The sequence below is a fragment of the Stenella coeruleoalba genome (genome assembly GCF_951394435.1).
Source record: "Stenella coeruleoalba genome assembly, chromosome: 16".
In the NCBI taxonomy this organism is placed as follows: Eukaryota; Metazoa; Chordata; class Mammalia; order Artiodactyla; family Delphinidae; genus Stenella; species Stenella coeruleoalba.
The window spans coordinates 50,262,982-50,281,972 of NC_137162.1; the positions used below are offsets into that span (position 1 = coordinate 50,262,982).

The 18,991-nt window shown below is 35.3% G+C and overlaps 1 protein-coding gene across 6 annotated transcripts in view; it reads right to left on the bottom strand.

The window, feature by feature from the left end:
• Positions 1–18,991, bottom strand: part of CCSER2 (coiled-coil serine rich protein 2) — a 162,556-nt gene that overhangs the window by 6,918 nt on the left and 136,647 nt on the right. Inside the window, exons 10-11 of one of the 6 annotated variants that reach the window (XM_079899193.1) lie at positions 10,199–10,283; positions 7,932–8,166 (exon numbers count right to left, since the gene is read on the bottom strand). The exons of 4 other annotated variants lie outside the window; for them this stretch is intronic. In XM_079899193.1, coding sequence (XP_079755319.1) covers positions 7,982–8,166; positions 10,199–10,283 — 270 coding nt within the window. In that variant the 3' untranslated portion in view covers positions 7,932–7,981. Of the gene's footprint in view, positions 1–7,931; positions 8,167–10,198; positions 10,284–18,991 lie in introns of those variants that run through there. One more of the 6 variants, XM_079899194.1, reaches the window with a different exon arrangement.

The window sequence follows — 18,991 nt, forward strand, 5'->3', positions numbered from 1 at the left end:
CAGCTCAAAGCATACAGGTATAATTTTCTAAGTAAGATTAAACTGATTATTAAGACAATCAAGCCTCCAGAAAAGGGGCATTATGAACTGTAGATAAATTATCCATGCGCATTGTTCTGATTACTTATATTACCCAAATGACCACTGCTTACCAGAGAACTAAATGGAAATACAACAGAGTGTCATGTCAGAAAGATGTTCTGCTTGTATTAAAGGCAATAAAGCTCAATAACAAATACTAAAGAACTAGAAAATAATCAGGTTTTTAAAAAATAATAAAATTTTGAGTCTTTTAACTGAGAGGAATTAGACTAACCAATTATACAAAAAGTGTCCATACTATCATTTAATTACATTAAATAAATCAGTGGTTTCTAAATGCTGAATAATATAGATTTTATATTTTTATTAAAAGTTTATTTTAAATAAAAATTTAATTTCCCTATCCCAAAATAAACGTCTTATTTTATTACTTATTTGAAAACTAGTTTGTAAATCAATTCTGCTACTTGATCTTCTGTCTCTAGAAGAAGATCAAGAAATGACTATAGTGAGGACCAAGGAAAGGCTTACTCCTGATTTGTGGAAGACTGTAAAACTGGTTACCCACTAAAGACTGGGTTGTCATTAATTACCTGTTGACAAGTAGAACAACAAGTTGCCTCTTAACATCTAGCAAGCAAAAGCAAAGATGTGTTTGGACAGCTTGCTGCTTGCAGTACAATCCCCCAAATTCTAAACTCTCAGCTGTATATTAATAATTCATCTTGCCCACGTTTACTACTGCACCACCACAGGTGTTTTCAGAATGCATTTTAAATATAAAAAGAAAAACCCCATGTAATCAGGGATAATAAGATCAATAGGAAGGAATATCAAAACCATTCATTCATTTAAAAAATGTCTGATATATCATGCACTGTAGTAGGTGTAGGAAAATATGAACCTGAACACAATGCTGTTCCTGTGGTTGAGAGGCCTCATAAGAAAGAGTCAGGTAGACAAATGATGAGACCATGTCTCAAGCATAACAAAATGTAGAAGCAAGAAGAAAATATATGCCTGATTAGAGAGGTCACAGAAGGCATCCAAGAATTGCAAACGTCTGAACTGAGTTTTAAGATGAGTAGGAGTTTGCCAAGAAGACAAGAAGGGAAGAACATTCAGGGTAAAGGGCCAGTACATGCAAAACACAAAGGCAAAAAAAAAAGAACATGATTATGTTCTAGTAACTTCAAATTGTTTGAATTGGCAAGCACAATGTTGGTAGGAAAGTGTAGGCAAGGGCCAACTCATAAAGGAACTCGCATCAGGCCAAATAGTTCTGACTCTGTACAGTAGATGATAGGAGACATTGATGAATTTTAAGCAGAGGAACTGTAAGACCCAATGTGTATTTTAGAATGTCACTCTGGTGGGATCGGTGAGGAATGTAACAGTAGGGGATGAGACTGTTAAGCATAACACCCAGGTAGTACGCCATTGCTAACAGCCCAAGTGATAAATTATAAGGGTTTAAAATTAGGATATAGGAAAAGAAACTGGAAATGATTGAAAGAGTTTTGAAGGAGATAGAGAAATTTAAGATGAGTTCAGGTTTCCAGCTTCGAAGATGAAAGAAGAGGTATTGCCCTGTATCAAAAAAAGACCTCTGGGGAAGTTGCCCACCAGCCCATTCATTACATAGCTTCAGCCGCCCACAAGACTCAGAGGGCAAAACGAATTCCCCCACTACTGCAGGGACCTCTGGAAACTCTCTGTAGTCATAAATTCGTAGAGCTTTAGTACTCCATCCTTGCAACTTGTAGAAAGGTTGGTTACTAAAGCTTAAAAATGTGGATCCATTCCTAGACTGAAAGAACTCAGGGCTTCTAACTGGACTCTGCAACTTCAAGTCTTACTTTAGTAGTTAAATACATACACTTCAGCACACTATTCTGAGACTTCTCAGATGCAATGGCTACAGATGTTAAGGTCAAGAGTGCCAGCAATAGGCACTACTGGGTAATTATGCAAGGGATTGATAGGCATCTTCAATGATAACCTTAAATGTCTTTCTGTGCTGCTTACAAAGATAAGCAGAGACTACGCGCTTCTTAAGGCACGTACCACGCTTTATTCATTTTTTGTTGTTGTAGTTGGTATCCTCAGTATTTGGCACACAGCAGGGATTAAATATGTATTTACTAGATAATAAATAAATAAATGAGTATTGGTAAGTGGTATATTCCAGCACGGCTTCTTTGGTAACAGACTAGCAAAATGATACTCCCCTATTAGGTCAATGATGCAGCACTAATTTAAACGAGTCTTAATAACTGATGGAAAAGAAATCTTATAATTAAAAAAATGTTTTCTCTAAATAAGTTTGGGGTCAGCTTAATGATTCATGTTTAGAAACATAGCATGAAGGATTCATTACATGTTAGCTTGAACACAGCACCTCCCATTATGACCTGCACCTCCCATAATGATCCACCAGCTACGCCAGAGATGTTTTTTATTTGGGAGACTCGACATTTCTGGATGAAATATGTTAGGGAAACTGTCTTAACAAGCATTCAACTATTTTCCATTTCTAATTCTAATAATTAAAAATGATTATAACTGTAAAACACTTAGGATAGAACCTCCCAGAGCACATCAAAATTGCTCAGTAAATGTCACTCACGACTATGAAAAGGTGTGAAAATGATTAATTCAAGCCATTGTCCTTTTGTAACTACATCTTGGGGGGGCGGGGAAGCAACTTCTATAATAGTATTATAATAAACTAGTTGCTACAGATTGCAAGGTTTCTAGGCTCCAAATACATATCTCAATAATGTCAGTCATATCTAAATGTTTTAAATCCACAGGAGGCATATCTGATATGACACAGAAGTCAAGATTCCTCAAGTGTCCTCCTGGAGATAAACTAGAGCTAGGACATGCAAGGCACTTTAACGTTTAGAGAAAATTTACATGTGGCTACATGAAGGAGCTAGTACAACACAGTATTGAATCACTGAGCTTTGGAAGTCAGACTGATCTGGGTTTGAGTTCTGGCTCTATCTCTATCAGTGAGATATTGGGTAAATTATCTTACTACTCTGAGATGGAATTTTGTAACTTGTAAAATGAGGATAATAGTGCCTACACCTCATTGAATTGTTGTAAATCACAAATGATAACATGCATATAAAGTGCTTAGTATTATGCCTGACACATTACATATACTTGAGAAATATTATACTCTAGACTGTAAAAGAAGGGTTTCCCTTCTTTCCAATGGTAGACAACCAAACTCTATGCTCACATGCATAATCTCTAATTATCACAAGACCTTAGGTGGAAGGTACTATCTTCTTTTTGTAAATGAGTAAACTGAGGTTAAATGAAATTAAGTAGAATCTCCAAATTCACAGACTTTAGTAAATGGCAAAGCTAGAATTTGAACTGACAGAGAATTTAAAATGCAGCACTAAAATTTTATTATTCTTTGATATTTGGGTTAAGTCCAATGAGTTCACAGACTTTCAGAATATGCAATATAGCCAGATGATTGTTTTAAAAACTCAAAAAGACAGATTCAATACCAACATTCAGGTATTAACTTTCCTAGATAATGTCCTATTTCCTTCTTAGCTGATCTGTCCTACAGAGGATAACTCTCAGACACCAAATTCAAGCCACATGGTGAAGCAGTATTTCCAGGGAAAAATGGTTCCAAGAGACCCACTGGAGGAAATATACTGAACACAAGGAAATGCAAATTAGCACTCATCACAAAAACTCTTCACCTTCACCATTTCATAGCACTTCAAAGATTTCTAGCATTAACATAAGAAAAAATAGTCATATCTGTAAACATACAAAGGAAGTTTCTGTAAACATTCTTGTTCTAAAGTCACCAATAGTAAGACAGCAGCTAGAAATATCAAGTCCTGATGGAGTAAAAATATGTCAAAGTGTGTAAGGTAGAAAACAGAAAATGTTCATAAAAATGCTATTGCATAACAGACACAGGAATGACCTAATATTATTTTCTTGATATATACAAGTTTATTATCATTATTAAATACATTTCAAAGGTTAAAAGGAAGATGGTAATGGAGCCATTTATAACATGCCTGTAACTTCATGCAGGCTCTGACATGCATCATGCAAACTGGGGGGGGAAAAGTTACAATGAAGAAGGTGGTAGGAAAAAATCTGAAATTGTACTGTACCACGCTTTGTCAGAGAAGTAATGGACTAACTTCTCAACTCCTTGCCAATGGCATAATGGGAGAGCAGAGACAAGAAAAAGACAGGACAGTGGTGTCAGAGACCACATACAACACCAAGGAATTGCCATGACTGGGTAGCATACAACGGTATTTGCTTTTCTTTTGTTGTATTTTTCTAGGACTTATTATTTTAATATATTTCTATAAAATGAAAACATATTCTTAATAGATTTATACTTTCTTGCTGAAGTGGTTTGCAAGTTAATACAAATATTCATATCCACAGAACAGTGTATATAATCTTCTTACCCTTAAAAGGAATCACTTGAAGAATCTTACCAAATAAAATACTGAAAAGAATTTTGACACAATTAATATTCATACTCCAAAGATCTAAAAAGGTTTAGCTGCATGTAATCCCTTATAAAGGAAGTAGAAATTATTTTTAATAATTTCAGTCTTGCATATTATAAATACAACTGAATGTTTACTTTTAACTGCTGCTGCATTAAAGACCAATAAAAGAATAATCTGATTTTCATGTATGTCTTAAATATAATGTTCTACATTATAAGCAAGGCTCCCCACATCACTATAGAGATGGAAGACAGGACTGGATCCCTAGTATAACTAGATTCAAAGAATTCTGGTCTATAATTCACATGACCCCAATCAAAGCTTCCAAGGATTCCTGAGGACCAGGAATGCTCTCATTCCCTAGATCTCAGAATAGTGCCTCTAGATCTCAGAGAACTTAGGGAAGATATATGACTGATAAATATAAATTATAAATAAGCAATTTCTGAAATAAGGAGTTCAATGACTTTTCTAAGTTGATCAGTTAACTGCTTTTAAAAACTATCAACACAACACTGTAAAGCAACTATACTCCAATACAAATTAATTAAAAATATAAAAACTATGGACGTGAATAATAGTGACTTAAGTAAGTATTTACTGCACAGGCATAATTAGTGTGAGATGCTTAATTTTCATGAGTCTGTATCTCTAAGACAAAGAACCCATCAGCATCTACCCCTGGGATGGAGAACAGTTCAGGGAAAAAGAAAAAACTAAACTAAATAACATCATAATAGTACAATTCCACTGCTGTGACCAATACGCATGGTATATTTATCCAGAGTAGGATACTGCAGGCACTATGATATGGCAACAAATACAGCTAACAAGACAATCCCACAATCTGCAGAGCAGGCTATAAAAGGCTTATACAGATAACAGCAATTGCTTTGTTTCTCATAATTGCAAGGTGTTGAGAAAGAAACTAACCCATGCCTACGTTTATGGGACGGCCTCCTGGACCATGAGTTTGATGCACATTTCTAGTCAATTAACCAATAACTAATCTGCACTTGAATTAACTGCAAATATGGACACAGTGCCATATTCTATATCAACCACACTTTTAAAAAAATAGCTTACTGTAAAATCAAATTGTTCAGTTTTTACTGAGTTACTCTTTTCGACTTCATCAAAAATATTTTATTTTTATGAAAAGTCACTCTCAGAGCTAAATTCTGATTAAAGCACTGACTGATGCTATCTTTACATGTACAATTGATTACAGTCACATGGTGAAGCCAATCAGATTGAGCCACGTTAATGTATACCTTATGAACATGTTTGACAGTTCAACAATACACATCAAGCATCTCTAAAAAGCACACATCCTTTAAGAACCATCCTTCTAGTGCTGACACTGATCTAAACACAAGAATAAATTGCACTACAATAGTATCTCTGTTTAATAGGGGAAAATGGAAACAACATCAATGTCAAACAACAGGAAAACATTAAATAAATGATATCATAGTCACATGATAATGTATTATCATGTAGCCATTAAAATGTTTTCAAGAAATATTTACTATATAAAAAATGCTCATATAATACTATGTGAAAAAAAGCAAAACAAAAAATTGGGAAAAAAATATGAGAGTATCATATGTCCTAACAGAAAGTACTGTTTCATGAATCTTTAATCTGAATATTAAATATACACACGTGTGTCTTGGGTTGTAAATATATAGTTTCATTCAGTAAATATATACTGGGTTATGATGTAAAATGAATTTGTCAAAAAAGGTTTGTGAAACAACCCCTGAAGGTTGTAAGAGGAGGAGGAAAATATAAGGCAATATAATTGCCATTCTTAATATAATTCTGGTGAATACAATTAGTGATTATTATAATATAAATTTAGAAATCAGGCAGCACTGCATCAAGAAACTGCTGGGCTGGATTGGGAGTTTGGGATTACCAATGCAAACTATTATATATAGGATGGATAAACAACAAGGTCCTACTGTATAGCACAGGGAACTATATTCAATATCCTGTGATAAACCATAATAAAAGAGAATATGAAAAAGAATATATGTATGTATAACTGAGTCACTTTGCTGTACAGCAGAAACTAAATACAACATTGTAAATCAACTATACTTCAATAAAATTTTTTAAAAAAGAGACTGCTGGGCTTAATATGGCTATTAAGACATAAACATGTATTTGTTACTTTTGTTGCTTAAAAACAACTTTTTTCTTCCAATTTAAGTTACTGTATGTGGAAGCTAAAGGAAGTTAAGATTTCTAAATTCTTTCAAGAAAGGTGTTAAACAGCGAATTTTAAGTCTCTTTAGGCATGATAAGAAATAGGTATTATTCCAAGATATACTTTTTGAAAAGTCAGGTATTCCTGAAAGCACATGCTCTGGCAAGAAATGTTATTTGAGATTACCATTAAGGCTGTTACTTGCCAAAAGTAATTATTTTTATTAAATTTTCATACTGTGAGGTAGGTTATATATATATCATTCCTAATTTTACACAGTTGGAAATTAGAAAGACTAAACCAATGCCAGTTAAGTCAGTTGGACAAAAGCTGAAGTGCCTACTGACAGCAGGAAGACCTTTGAATGTTTAAATGTAGATATTTTCTGCTAACCTAGGGAAAATTTAATTTGAAACTGGGAGATAAGCATCATCAAGCTGAGACTAGTAATACACCTGAGAAAAGGAATGTAAGTCAAAATTTCCTGAGAAAGTAAAAAAAAAAAGACCAGGATTTTCCTTTTATCTCCATTTTTTTAGAGTTATTCTTAAATTCACCAAGAACATCCTTGGCCACTGCAGCTTTCTGGAGTTACCAGAGCTAAACAGTCCCTGTAAACATTAGTTATTTCACTCTCTGCAATATCTACAACAGGCTATCTCTTTATGCCTGTTTTATTAGGTCCACTACTCTTACACATTTTAAAAAACAAAACCAAAAACAGACTACCTTACTGAAGACTAATAGCCAAGCTTACCTGGCTTCTGCATTTACAAAAAAAGGCAGTTCGCTTAAGTTGATGTTCAAGAGGGCATCAGAAGGAACTTATTATTGAAACACGATAATGTAGGAGAACTCTCTCAACTACATACCATCACTTACAGAATTAACCTCTCAAAAATTAAAATCAGCACTAGAAATCACAAACTGACTAAATGTGGAGACAAATATTATTTCACTGAATACATAGCAGTTTAGTGCAGGAAATGGGGACACCTATTCCAAAACTCTCTGAAAAACTACTGGATTTACTCCCATAATTTCATATCCTTCTCCTTCTCTATATTTTATCATTATAAAATAATAATCATTATTATTTTACACTCTTTTATATTATTTTTTTATACTCCTTCAGGCGTTCTCAGGGTAAATTTAAAAGTGTAGTAGTTTAAACATATTTCCTTTAAAGGAACCTTCAAAGCTCAATAAGAGCTGTCAAAAAGCTGTGAACAGGGCTTCCCTGGTGGCGCAGTGGTTGAGAGTCAGCCTGCCAATGCAGGGGATGCGGGTTCGTGCCCCGGTCCGGGAAGATCCCACATGCCGCAGAGCGGCTAGGCCCGTGAGCCATGCTGCTGAGCCTGCACGTCCGGAGCCTGTGCTCTGCAATGGGAGAGGCCACAACAGTGAGAGGCCCACGTACCGCAAAAAAAAAAAAAAAAAAAGCTGTGAATAAGTCCTCTAGTTAGCACTTTCCACAAACAGAGTTCTACAAGTCTCAATGATCAAGTCTCAGGGCCAGTTCTCTTAGCTGCATAAGCCATGAGAACTTACCCAGGAAAAGACTCCAATGTATATACCTTCTCCTAGGTGGCCAACACATCCAAACTCTGGTGAACCAAACTTTCTTTTTGCTAACTTGGAGATGCAGAGAAAGCAGGTTTGACCTAGAAAAGCTAGAAAGACAGTTCTTGATATAGTGCTGAAGGACAGACGGTGCTGCTTCATAGTCAGAAATGAAAAAAATACCTCTGAACCCAAAGGAGAAAGAAGCATTTGGAAATGGAGAGCCAACGATTCAGGTGAGGGATAAGTAATTTCTAAAGCTATACTAATGAGAAACTAGTGAAATGGGTGCTTCTGGGAAACATGTTTTAAAAATAAATCTAAACTATTTGTAATACTGAATAATTAACCTTAAACTCCAATTCCATATTACATGTAGCTGAGAAGGAGAATAGGGGAGAAGAACAGTGGAGAAAAAGAACAGGGACTATAAGGGGGCTTCAGAAAAGTTAAGGTAGGTGCGTAATTTACCTCAATCTGAGGTAAATCTGTCAACCATGCAGTATACTGGCTACAGTTTAAGAATACATTATCATTTGTTGTAATTGCCCTTTGAAATTCAGATTAGTTCACTAGCAATTTAGTATAATTCTTTATGTGCTAGCCATCTTCAAATAGAGAAGAAAGCAACCTAATTGAAGCAAAGGAAGTAAAAAGGAGGATTTACAAAGGTGGTAGGAGATGGGAAAGGAGGAAAAGGGAGGAACGCTTTCACCCAACAAATTAACTTGCTAGTAAATAAACTTGATATAAAAGCCTATGCAAATTCTATTCCATTGTTCTTTAAAAAGTGCAAAAGGGAAGGAAAGGCATAATGGTCAAAAAATAAACTTCAAACCTTGTCTCAAATTCATGTTGATACTTTATAATTGACTAATTCAAGAAATAAAGTTTTATTTGAATAAATCACATTTTAAAATTTTAACTGCTTAAAATTTCCCCCTTTTGGACCTTTGATACTTCACATGACTTTGATAAGAATAATTTATGAAAAAATTGATATGAATCACAAATCAGGGCAAATCTATGGAGAAGGCATAAAAGTGACTCTGACAACATTTATATCTTTTTCATTAACATTAGCTTTTTTTGGGTGACTTTTCAAAAAAGATAAAATATAACCAACTTACCAGTTATATACTTAAGTACATAATACAAAATAATAAACGCTGTTTTGGAAAGCAGATTTAATGTAAACAAAGATTTTTTTTAAGTCAAACAATTACTAAATCATTAGAAATGTTAGTAAACCATGCATATTCAAAAGCCATTTCTTCTGTACTGTAAAGCAGCTGATAAATTACAAAGACATATTAGTTATTAAAAAACACTCTTAAAAATGATTTAAAAGATTTTTGTATTAGATGACAGTGAAACACAATCAACACCTTTTGATTAGAAAATATTTAAAGAAATGTGCAATGGTCTAGTAAGCCTGCTCCCTAAACAATATGCATCTGTCCATTATACTACTGCAGATAGTGTATACATTTTTAACATGACTAGATTTAAAAAATTTTTATTCATATATCTCAAGGTCATGAAAATAGAAAATATATTAAAGACAGATGCATGTCAGTAGGTATAGGGTCACTGGCAATAGGTTTAAACGGCATTAGAATGACATTAACTTCAGACAGCTTTCCTAAGGCTCTAAGGAGAAAAGTCCATTTACATGCAGTCAAAGGAAGTATTAATTAAGAGAGGAGAGCCCAGGGAGTGCTGGTTTAGCGTGTGCCTGCAGGTCACTCTGGAGGGAGAGGAGGTGCTGGGGAGGGATAGTCATGCAGAAGGGGAATACCATGAATGGGAAGCCAGAGCAGGATAGGAGTGAGAGACACAGACTCACTCTGTCTGCGGTGCGGTGGAACAGTCCGTGGGATGCCTTGGAAGGAGCCCTGCCAAGGAGAGAAGGAGGGGGCAGAATACCCACCCTGTGCAGAGAGAGATGGGGGTAGGGAGGTATAATAAAAAAGGGAACCAAAAAATAGAGAAACCACAGTCATACTTTTAAAAAAAATAACAGTGTTAATGAGAAGACAGATTTCATTTTTTTAAATACAGGCAGCCCAAATTACTAAAAATACATCATAATCCAAAACTAGTTATTTTTCATATGTTAAGAAAAAAATTATTTTCCTCTAATATTTGTAGTTAATGCATATGAAATAATGTATTTTTTCTGGCATACAATTACATTTATCATCATGTATCTCTTTTTAAAGTAGCAGATTCCAGTTTTTTTGCAAAAAATGAAAGCATTTAAAAGGGGAGATAGACTTTAAGAGTTAAACACACAGAAACTGCATCAATAAGAAATTAGGCATTAAAAAATTATCATACAAAATTTTTTTCTTTTTAACTCATAGGTTTTCAAAGGATTAGCAGCTAAAATAAAGAACATTAGCTGAAGATAGCAGAACCAACACAGCATTCAAAAGACTTAGGATGTTGTAAGAGTGAGTACTATATCAAGAATGTGACATACAGGCCACAGGTTACACATGCAAACTTTTTAATTTTATTAACTTGTGGCTTCTTAGCTTTACTTATTTTGATCAGATTATCAGAACTGGAAAACAACAGAAATGTCATTTACTTCTATTTCCTCACATTCCAGGTGAAACTGGGTCTTCAAGAGAGAATTTGTTCACACAAATAGAACCAGATTGGGTCTCATGTCTCTCTCTTCCTAGCCTCCTCACTGATGAGACATATCCACACATAAAACTATAGAAACACTCATGATAGCATCAAGAAAAATGAGCTTGTAAATCATCATCACACCCAGCTCAATTTGCAAAATAAAGTATGCATAATTTTTCACAGCAATTAATCTGATATAGAAATGATGTACTAGAAGATTACTAATGTATTTTACTGATGTTTAGATATTTCGGGAACACTGATCCAAATAAAAAACTTATGTCCACTCCTGTATCAACATTCCTTGTCTCAGGTTCAGTATAATCAGACACATTTAAATTTAAGAATAATCCTACATTGCTCACTACAAAACAAAAACCAAAAAAAGATCCATTTTCTATGTTGATTAAGGAAACAAATAGCTACAAGAAATTAAATAAAATTAATGATCTTTAGAGTATCCTAGTAAATAAAGATCTTGTCTTTTGAAATTATTGTAACTTCTCCACTAATTTAGCCATGGGTGATTAGGAAATATTTAATAGGGTGATGACACCAGGTGCTCTCCATAGATATTACCTGATACAACTCGATTTTGCTGTTTCAGAGATGTTTTGGTCCAAAACCTTTACACAAAGCAAGTCCTCAGCCAAGAAGGGGCATGTACTTTTCTCCCTATGGGTTTCACCAGGCAGGACCAGCTTCTACTCACTGCACTGGGTAAAGAAACTTTCAGATAGGGATTTTGTAAATAAACTAAACCAGCAGTCAGAGATTCCTTCTCAAAGAAATAACGTCTCCCTGAGGGTTTATGGAAATAGTACCCACTGGGAATCAGGGAACTGTGTTTTTCCTTGGATCTTCTAAGAGCCTATAACCTTGAGAAAGCCACTGATCTTCTCTGAGTCTCAGTCTCTTCATTTGTAAGATGCAGGATTGGAATGTGCTACAGACTAAGTCATTTGTGCTCCCGCCCCCAAGTTTCATATGTTGAAACCTACTGCCCCAGTGTGATGGTTTGGAGGTGGGCCTTTGGGTAGTGATTAGCTCATGAGGGTGGAGCCCTCACGAATAGGATTAGTGCCTTGTGAAAGAAATCCCAGAAAGCCCCCTCACCCCTTCCACCATGTTGAGGACACAGGGAAAAGACGGCTGTTTATAAACCAGGAAGCAGGCTGGTGCCTTGATCTTGGAATTTGCAGCCTCCAGAACTGTAAGAAATAAATTTCTATTGTTTATAAGCCAGTCTGTGGTATTGTTATAGGTGCCTGAATGAACTAAGATAGAATGGTTCATCTCTAAGAAACGTCTCACTTTTAGTTGTAATTCAGTTGGCTCACACACCCCCAACTCCAGAGTCGCTGTTATCCTTTAATTTTATAACTCTATTTATACGGCACTTAAAACAATCAACTGTATTAAATTGTCTCTCATGATAAATCATTAGTTCTTTAAAATAATTTAAGTGAAAGTATCTGTAAAAATACCTAGAACCTGTCAGGAGTTTAAAAGATGTTAAATGTCCCACATTCCCTGCCTAACCGTCCCCAACAAACGGGAGACTCTGTTTACTGATTCAAACTGAATTAAATTAAGTTATTGTGTTTACCTAGAGATGAAGATATAACATTTGACAGGCCTGGACACACACTGCAAGCACCTAAAAATCTTAAAAAACAAATACAATGATACCCATTCTTTACTCCCCCAAGACAAACAAATCAATGAGATATCAACTACACACCTACCAGAATGGCTAAAATTTAAAAAATAATAATGACAACACTAAGCGCTAGTGAGGATGCAGAGAAACTGCATCACTCATACAATGCTGATGAGAATCTAAAATAGCACAGCCACTCTGACAGTTTGCCAGTTTCTCTGAAAACTAAACGTACAGTTACAATATTACCCAGAAATCGCACTACTGGGCATTTATCCTAGAGAAATGAAAATTTACATCTACACAAATATTTATAACAGCTTTATCTTTAATAGCCAAAAACTGGAAACTACCAACATGTCTATCTATTATAGACACAAGTGGTTAAAAAAACCGTGGAACATCCAATATTATGGTCTACTACTCGGCAGTAAAGAGGAACAAATTACTGATAGACACAACCACTTGGATGGATCTCCAGGGTATTATGCTGGGTGAAAAAAAGCCAATCTCAAAAGCTCACACACTGTATAACACCATTTATATAAAATTCTTGAAATGACAATATTTAGATATGGAAGACATTAGTGGTTGTCAGGGGTTAGGAATGGTAAGGGAAGAAGTGGTTGTGACTATTAAAAGGCAGCGCAGAAGAGAGAACTTTGTAGTGGTGCAATAATTCTGTGTTTTAAATATGGTAGTTGTTGCAGGAATCTACACAAGTGATAAAATGGCACAGAACTATGCATTCTCTAAAGTCAATTTCGGTTTTGACACTGTACTACAGCTATATAAAATGTAACTGTTGTGGGATATTGGGTGAAATAAGGGATCTATTTTTGCAACTTCCTATGAATCTACAAGAATTTAAAATAAAAAGTAACAACACAAACAGAGGAGTAAAAACAATGCACATTAGAGTGATACTGAGGAAAATTATTTGAAACGCTAATTATATTGGTAGGATCATATTTTCTTGGGGAGAGAAGGAAAACATGTTTAACGACCTTCTCATCTCTATAAACTAAAGGTAATTTCCCTGATAATAAAAAGATGATTATATATTCCTTTCAATAGTAAAAAAAAAACTGAAACAACTATAAAACATGACTAACTAAACCTTGACACCAGGCAAGTTCAGAGACAGCAGACATGTGAGCAACAGCAAGCAGCAGCGCTAAGAAACAGCATGTGCTGGCTCCCCATGATTCCATGTCTACTGGAAGTGTTTCTACAAAGAAGGGAACTTGTACGGAAGACCCTAACTTCGAAACTAGGAAGATGTATGATTTATAAGATCTAAGGAAAGGATGGGAAACATGATTTTGAGCAAAAAGACAGTATTAACGAAGAAAGAAAAATTTCCCAGACGGATAGATCTCTTCCAGCAGTGAGTGCTGGAATACACTACACTCCTGAACTGAAGATTGCTGGAAGTCACGGCCATGTGAAGATAGATTTGAGAGCCAGATGGTCTAGTCCCCGTAACTGGAAGACATGTCCACCATCCTCTGGTCCAGAAACAAGGCCTCACTGTCCTATCATCTGATTTACACTTTGCTGTCTGTCCATGAGTACCATAAACTAAGAATCAAGCAATGTCTTTTATTTAGTATCCAAAGCCCTTAGTACTGGGATTGAAATATAGAAAAAACTAGTCAAAGTTCAATGAATGAATGAATAAATGGACCCATGGTTTAAAACCTGAAGGAATTTTCTATTTTGTGTTATTTTTTGGTTAATTCCTGCTACATAGTTCAGGTTTAAAGCCAAACCCAGTGACCTCCATTCAGAGCTGCACTATCCAATATGGTTGCTAGCAGCTACATGGGGTTAAGCAGATAGTCTCAATCGAAATGTGGTATAAATGTAAAATACACACAAGATGTCAAAGACTTCATACGAAAACAAAAACTAGAATGTAACGTATCTCAATATCTTCTTTATATTGATTACATGTTCAAATGGTACTACTGGGTTAAATAGAGTATTTTATTAAAATTAATTTTGCATGTTTCTTCTTGCTTTAATTTGGATACTAAAGCATTTATATTATATATGTAGCTCACATTACATTTATATTGGAGCACTAATTAGAGGGCAGGAAAGTGCATAATTCTTTCCTAGTTGATGCTGTGAAGATCCCTAAGCTCTGCCCAGGAAAGGGCCTTTTGCTCAACTGAGTCTACTTTAAATCTTCTGCTGACTTTTAAGATGAAGATATGAGACGCTTTCTGCTGGAGAAATCACAATGGTTGTATATAAAAACAAAAAGCAGTAGGAATGCATATGAATATATCACATCCAAGGGGAAAAAAAATCTACTTGTAGGAAAACATAGGATATCTGACATATAGTTTAACCATATGCATAACATTCTAGTTACACTTTAAATCGGTGGGACAAAATACATACATATGCACACAAACAAGAACAAAATAAAAGAATACGAAAACATTAAAAAACAAGAGTATCTGGATTCAGGGTTTTAGAGGAAATTTCATTTCTCTCAAGATAAAGCCTAGGGAGACCAAGTAAAAACATCTTTCTGTGAACTCAAACCTTGTGGGATAAGATAAAGAACAGTGAACCGAGTTCTTCAGAACACATGCAGCTCTTCCCTCAGCAGCTGCTTTTTCTTAAAGCAAGCGATGAGAGCAGATGAGAGTTACCACCTGAGCTTAGAGGATGGAGAATTTTTAATCTTAGCACTGAAGAGATAAAACTTTTCCTGATTCAGGAAGATTAGTTTGCTTGTGTCTCCCTCTTCTGGGAGAGCTTAGGAAGCCTCCTGGAATGGTCTTATTTGCTCCGAAAGGGGTCTGTGGCAGTTGGCACTGTAGCACTGAGCTTCCTTAGTGGATGAAACTCTTTACTAGAGATTTCTGTCTTCCATAAACTCATTCCCACCTCCCACCGCCCCACTTTGAATCTACATCTATATCTAACTTCTCTGGCACTTTTCAAGTTCCAATCCTACATATTCAAACTCCTCTACCCTTCTGTCCTGCCAGAATCTCAATCTCAAGTGATTAAAATATATATTTAAAACCTTTAGCAGTTTTCTTACCAAATAAAATCCCTTCTCTTGGTTCTCCTATTTTCTTAACTGACATGTCATCTTCCCAGTCATCCACATTTGATAACTTACATCCATCTTCTTCCCATTCATCACACCTTTTCATCTAATCACTTTTCAAGACAACAGATTCTGCCTCAGGGATTTTCTCTCCATCTCCATGAGAGATCAAAAATCATAGGTTAGCCTCATCTCCTGGGCTATTATAATAATCTTCTAAGTAGTTTTCCCTGCCTTCACTGTGTTCTCACTGGAACTGATTCAATCCTACTGGGCCCTGTGCTAAGCCAGTAAGCACAGATGAAGGAATGAGACACAACCCCTGCCTCATGACAATCACAGTTTCTCCTCTCACATTACTCTCCCTGTAACAAAATACAGTTAAGTCTGGCCCCTGCTAGAACCTTCTGGCTACAGAATTAAGTTGAAAGTTCTCAGTCTAACATCTAAGTCTCTCCGTAATGTGATCCAACTCTAACTCTCCAAACTTCTCTTTCCTCATAATAATTCTTATGTAATCATTACTACTACCACCACCAATAACTACACTAAAACATGGCAAAGCATAGTAAATGATTTAAAAAAACAGAGAGGTAACAATCCAAATGTTACAGTTACAATCGTAAAAGAAATTTCATCTGGTTGGTAAATTTTTATTTAATCCATGCCCAGGTATTCCTTCTGTGAAAGATGACAAGCAGCCCCTAGTGCCCAGTGATCTCATAAACAATCTCACAGAATACCATGGTTACTCTGAGACCATGGTAACATGAAACAAAATAAGGTCACTTCATAATTTTGCCTAAGTACAGATAAAGGTAAGGTCACACTGTGCCATCCAGAAAGTACTCTAGACTTTTCTATCTTCTGATAGTATCCAATCTGAGCAAACCCGATTCCTTAGACCCTCCCTCAAATCATCCAAGAAAAGCTCAAATCCTATAAAAGGTTCTTTCTGATACAATCTTGATATCATTTTTCACGATCTGTGTTCTCCCTGGCTGCAACAAGTAATCCACCCAACTTGTTTTACAGATATATTCCTGGTGGGCTTTGGCTGAAGGTACATTGACACTTCACTGCTCTGAATGATCAGGATAGCTATATTTGCTTAGAAATTTTAGGACTAGGTAAGAGTAATGGTATTATTTTCTGCTATATCAGGAATATCAATGTAACTTTTTGAAAGAACCCTCTGAGCATAATACTAAAGAGACATTCTCTAGGAAAAAATTTTAGTTACATCTGACATTTAAAAAATAGTAATTTTCTAAAACATCTGTAAAAATGTTTTTGTAATTACCTAAGAACAACAGAAGTTAGAATGCTCCAACAAATAAAGGCCTAATAAGTTAGCACTCTGCTAGCATAAACTAAAAGAGGAGCAACTTTTATTACCTCTTATGGAAGCTGATTAATTTCTTCTAAAAGACTAATTTGATCATGCTGCTTCTTGGAAACTTAACAGGATCATCCATTTCTCACTGATTGCTATCTAACATTAAATTCTAAGAGTAAAATCTCTCTATGCCCTGCCTACACCCTCACTGTGTTAAGTCAGTAAGTTAAACCCTACATTACACACATGAAATGGATACCAGCAGTGGAAAACTTTGGTGCTGTCCTTTGTTTTCTAACTACTGTGCACACAAACTTTGTTTCTTTCAGTGGACATTTTATTTATTTTATTATTTTTAAAAAACTTATTTATTATTTATTTATTTTTGGCTGCGTTGGGTCTTTGTTGCTGCATGAGGGCTTTCTCTAGTTGCGGCGAGCGGGGGCTACTCTTCATTGTGGTGCATGGGCTTCTCATTGCGGTGGCTTCTCTTGTTGCAGAGCCCGGGCTCTAGGCGCGCGGGCTTCAGTAGTTGTGGCATGCAGGCTCAGTAATTGTGGCACACGGGCTTAGTTGCTCCGCGGCATGTGGGATCTTCCCTGACCAGGGCTCGAACCCATGTCCCCTGCATTGGCAGCCGGATTCTTAACCACGGTGCCACCAGGGAAGTCCCTTTCAGTGGATATTTTAAACAAAGTTCCAAAAATGCCTACTTCAGTTCTGGTATTTGGTATTAGAGGATACGAATTTACATACCCTTAAATTTATGACCAGATAAATCACTCAGCTGCTCTAATATCTATATTTCATTTGTCCCTAGCCTTGTAAAACAATTCCATTTTTCAGTTATTGGTTTCAGGTGCTATTGCTCATAAACTACAGTGTAAAAGACACATATAATAGAATTCTTGGTGTGTTGTCATACTCACATGCCTACTAAAATGTGATGTCTCAGTACAAAGATGGTTCCTATCAGCATTTAGCTCACTGAAACATAGGTCATATTTAACGTTCAATGTCTAATATTGATTAAACATTATTGCATGACCATTAAATATTACAAGTTTATACACCAAAGGATATAGATATTTCACTTAAAATACTTCTAGTGGCATATTTTAAATATAAGTAATAGTGAATATAAATAAAAAGCTTAGCAAAGAAATAAATCCCTTAATTCCCTTTGGAAATATATATAAATAGTAATGTAACGACTCTCTAATTGGGAGAAAATGGCACATCTAAGTTTAAAATCAGGTTATTAATCTTACATAAAAATTAACTAATAATACTGCCCACTTCCAAATCAGAAAGGCATGTGGTCTAAAAGAAAAAGGACTTAGGAAAGAGTACTTGAGACAAATCTTTGGGTTATATTGTTCCTTATATTTAACATTTCATCTTATCTCCCAGGCAAGGGGAAAAAAAGGAGCAAAGTTCTTTGCTAGCACATATATCATGACTGGTAGGACTAAGTAAATTCCTTCCCCTTTGGGAATTATAAACAATTGATTTTTTTGTGTGTGATATGTCTGTGATATATTTTTCTGATTCAATATTTTCTATTTTATAAATAGTTACAATAGGAACATAGTTGACTGTAACATTTTGCAATATATGTATGATCCAATAAATCTGAGTCATGCGAACCTAATTCTAAGCACAAAGGATTGCAAATAATGCTGATGATATTCCAATTCTTGAATTTATATAAATTTTATTCATATCTATTAAATATGCTATAAAGTGGATTAATCTGTGATTCAGTACTAGAAACTAATTCCAACAGAGCATTTAAATTTTATATAAAAGCATCTTTCTTAACTCCTTTGCTATATATAATAAGAGTTAGTTCTTAAAATATGAGAGGAAACTAGTATCAGGTCAAATTGTGCACAATCTGAGTTTTAACTGA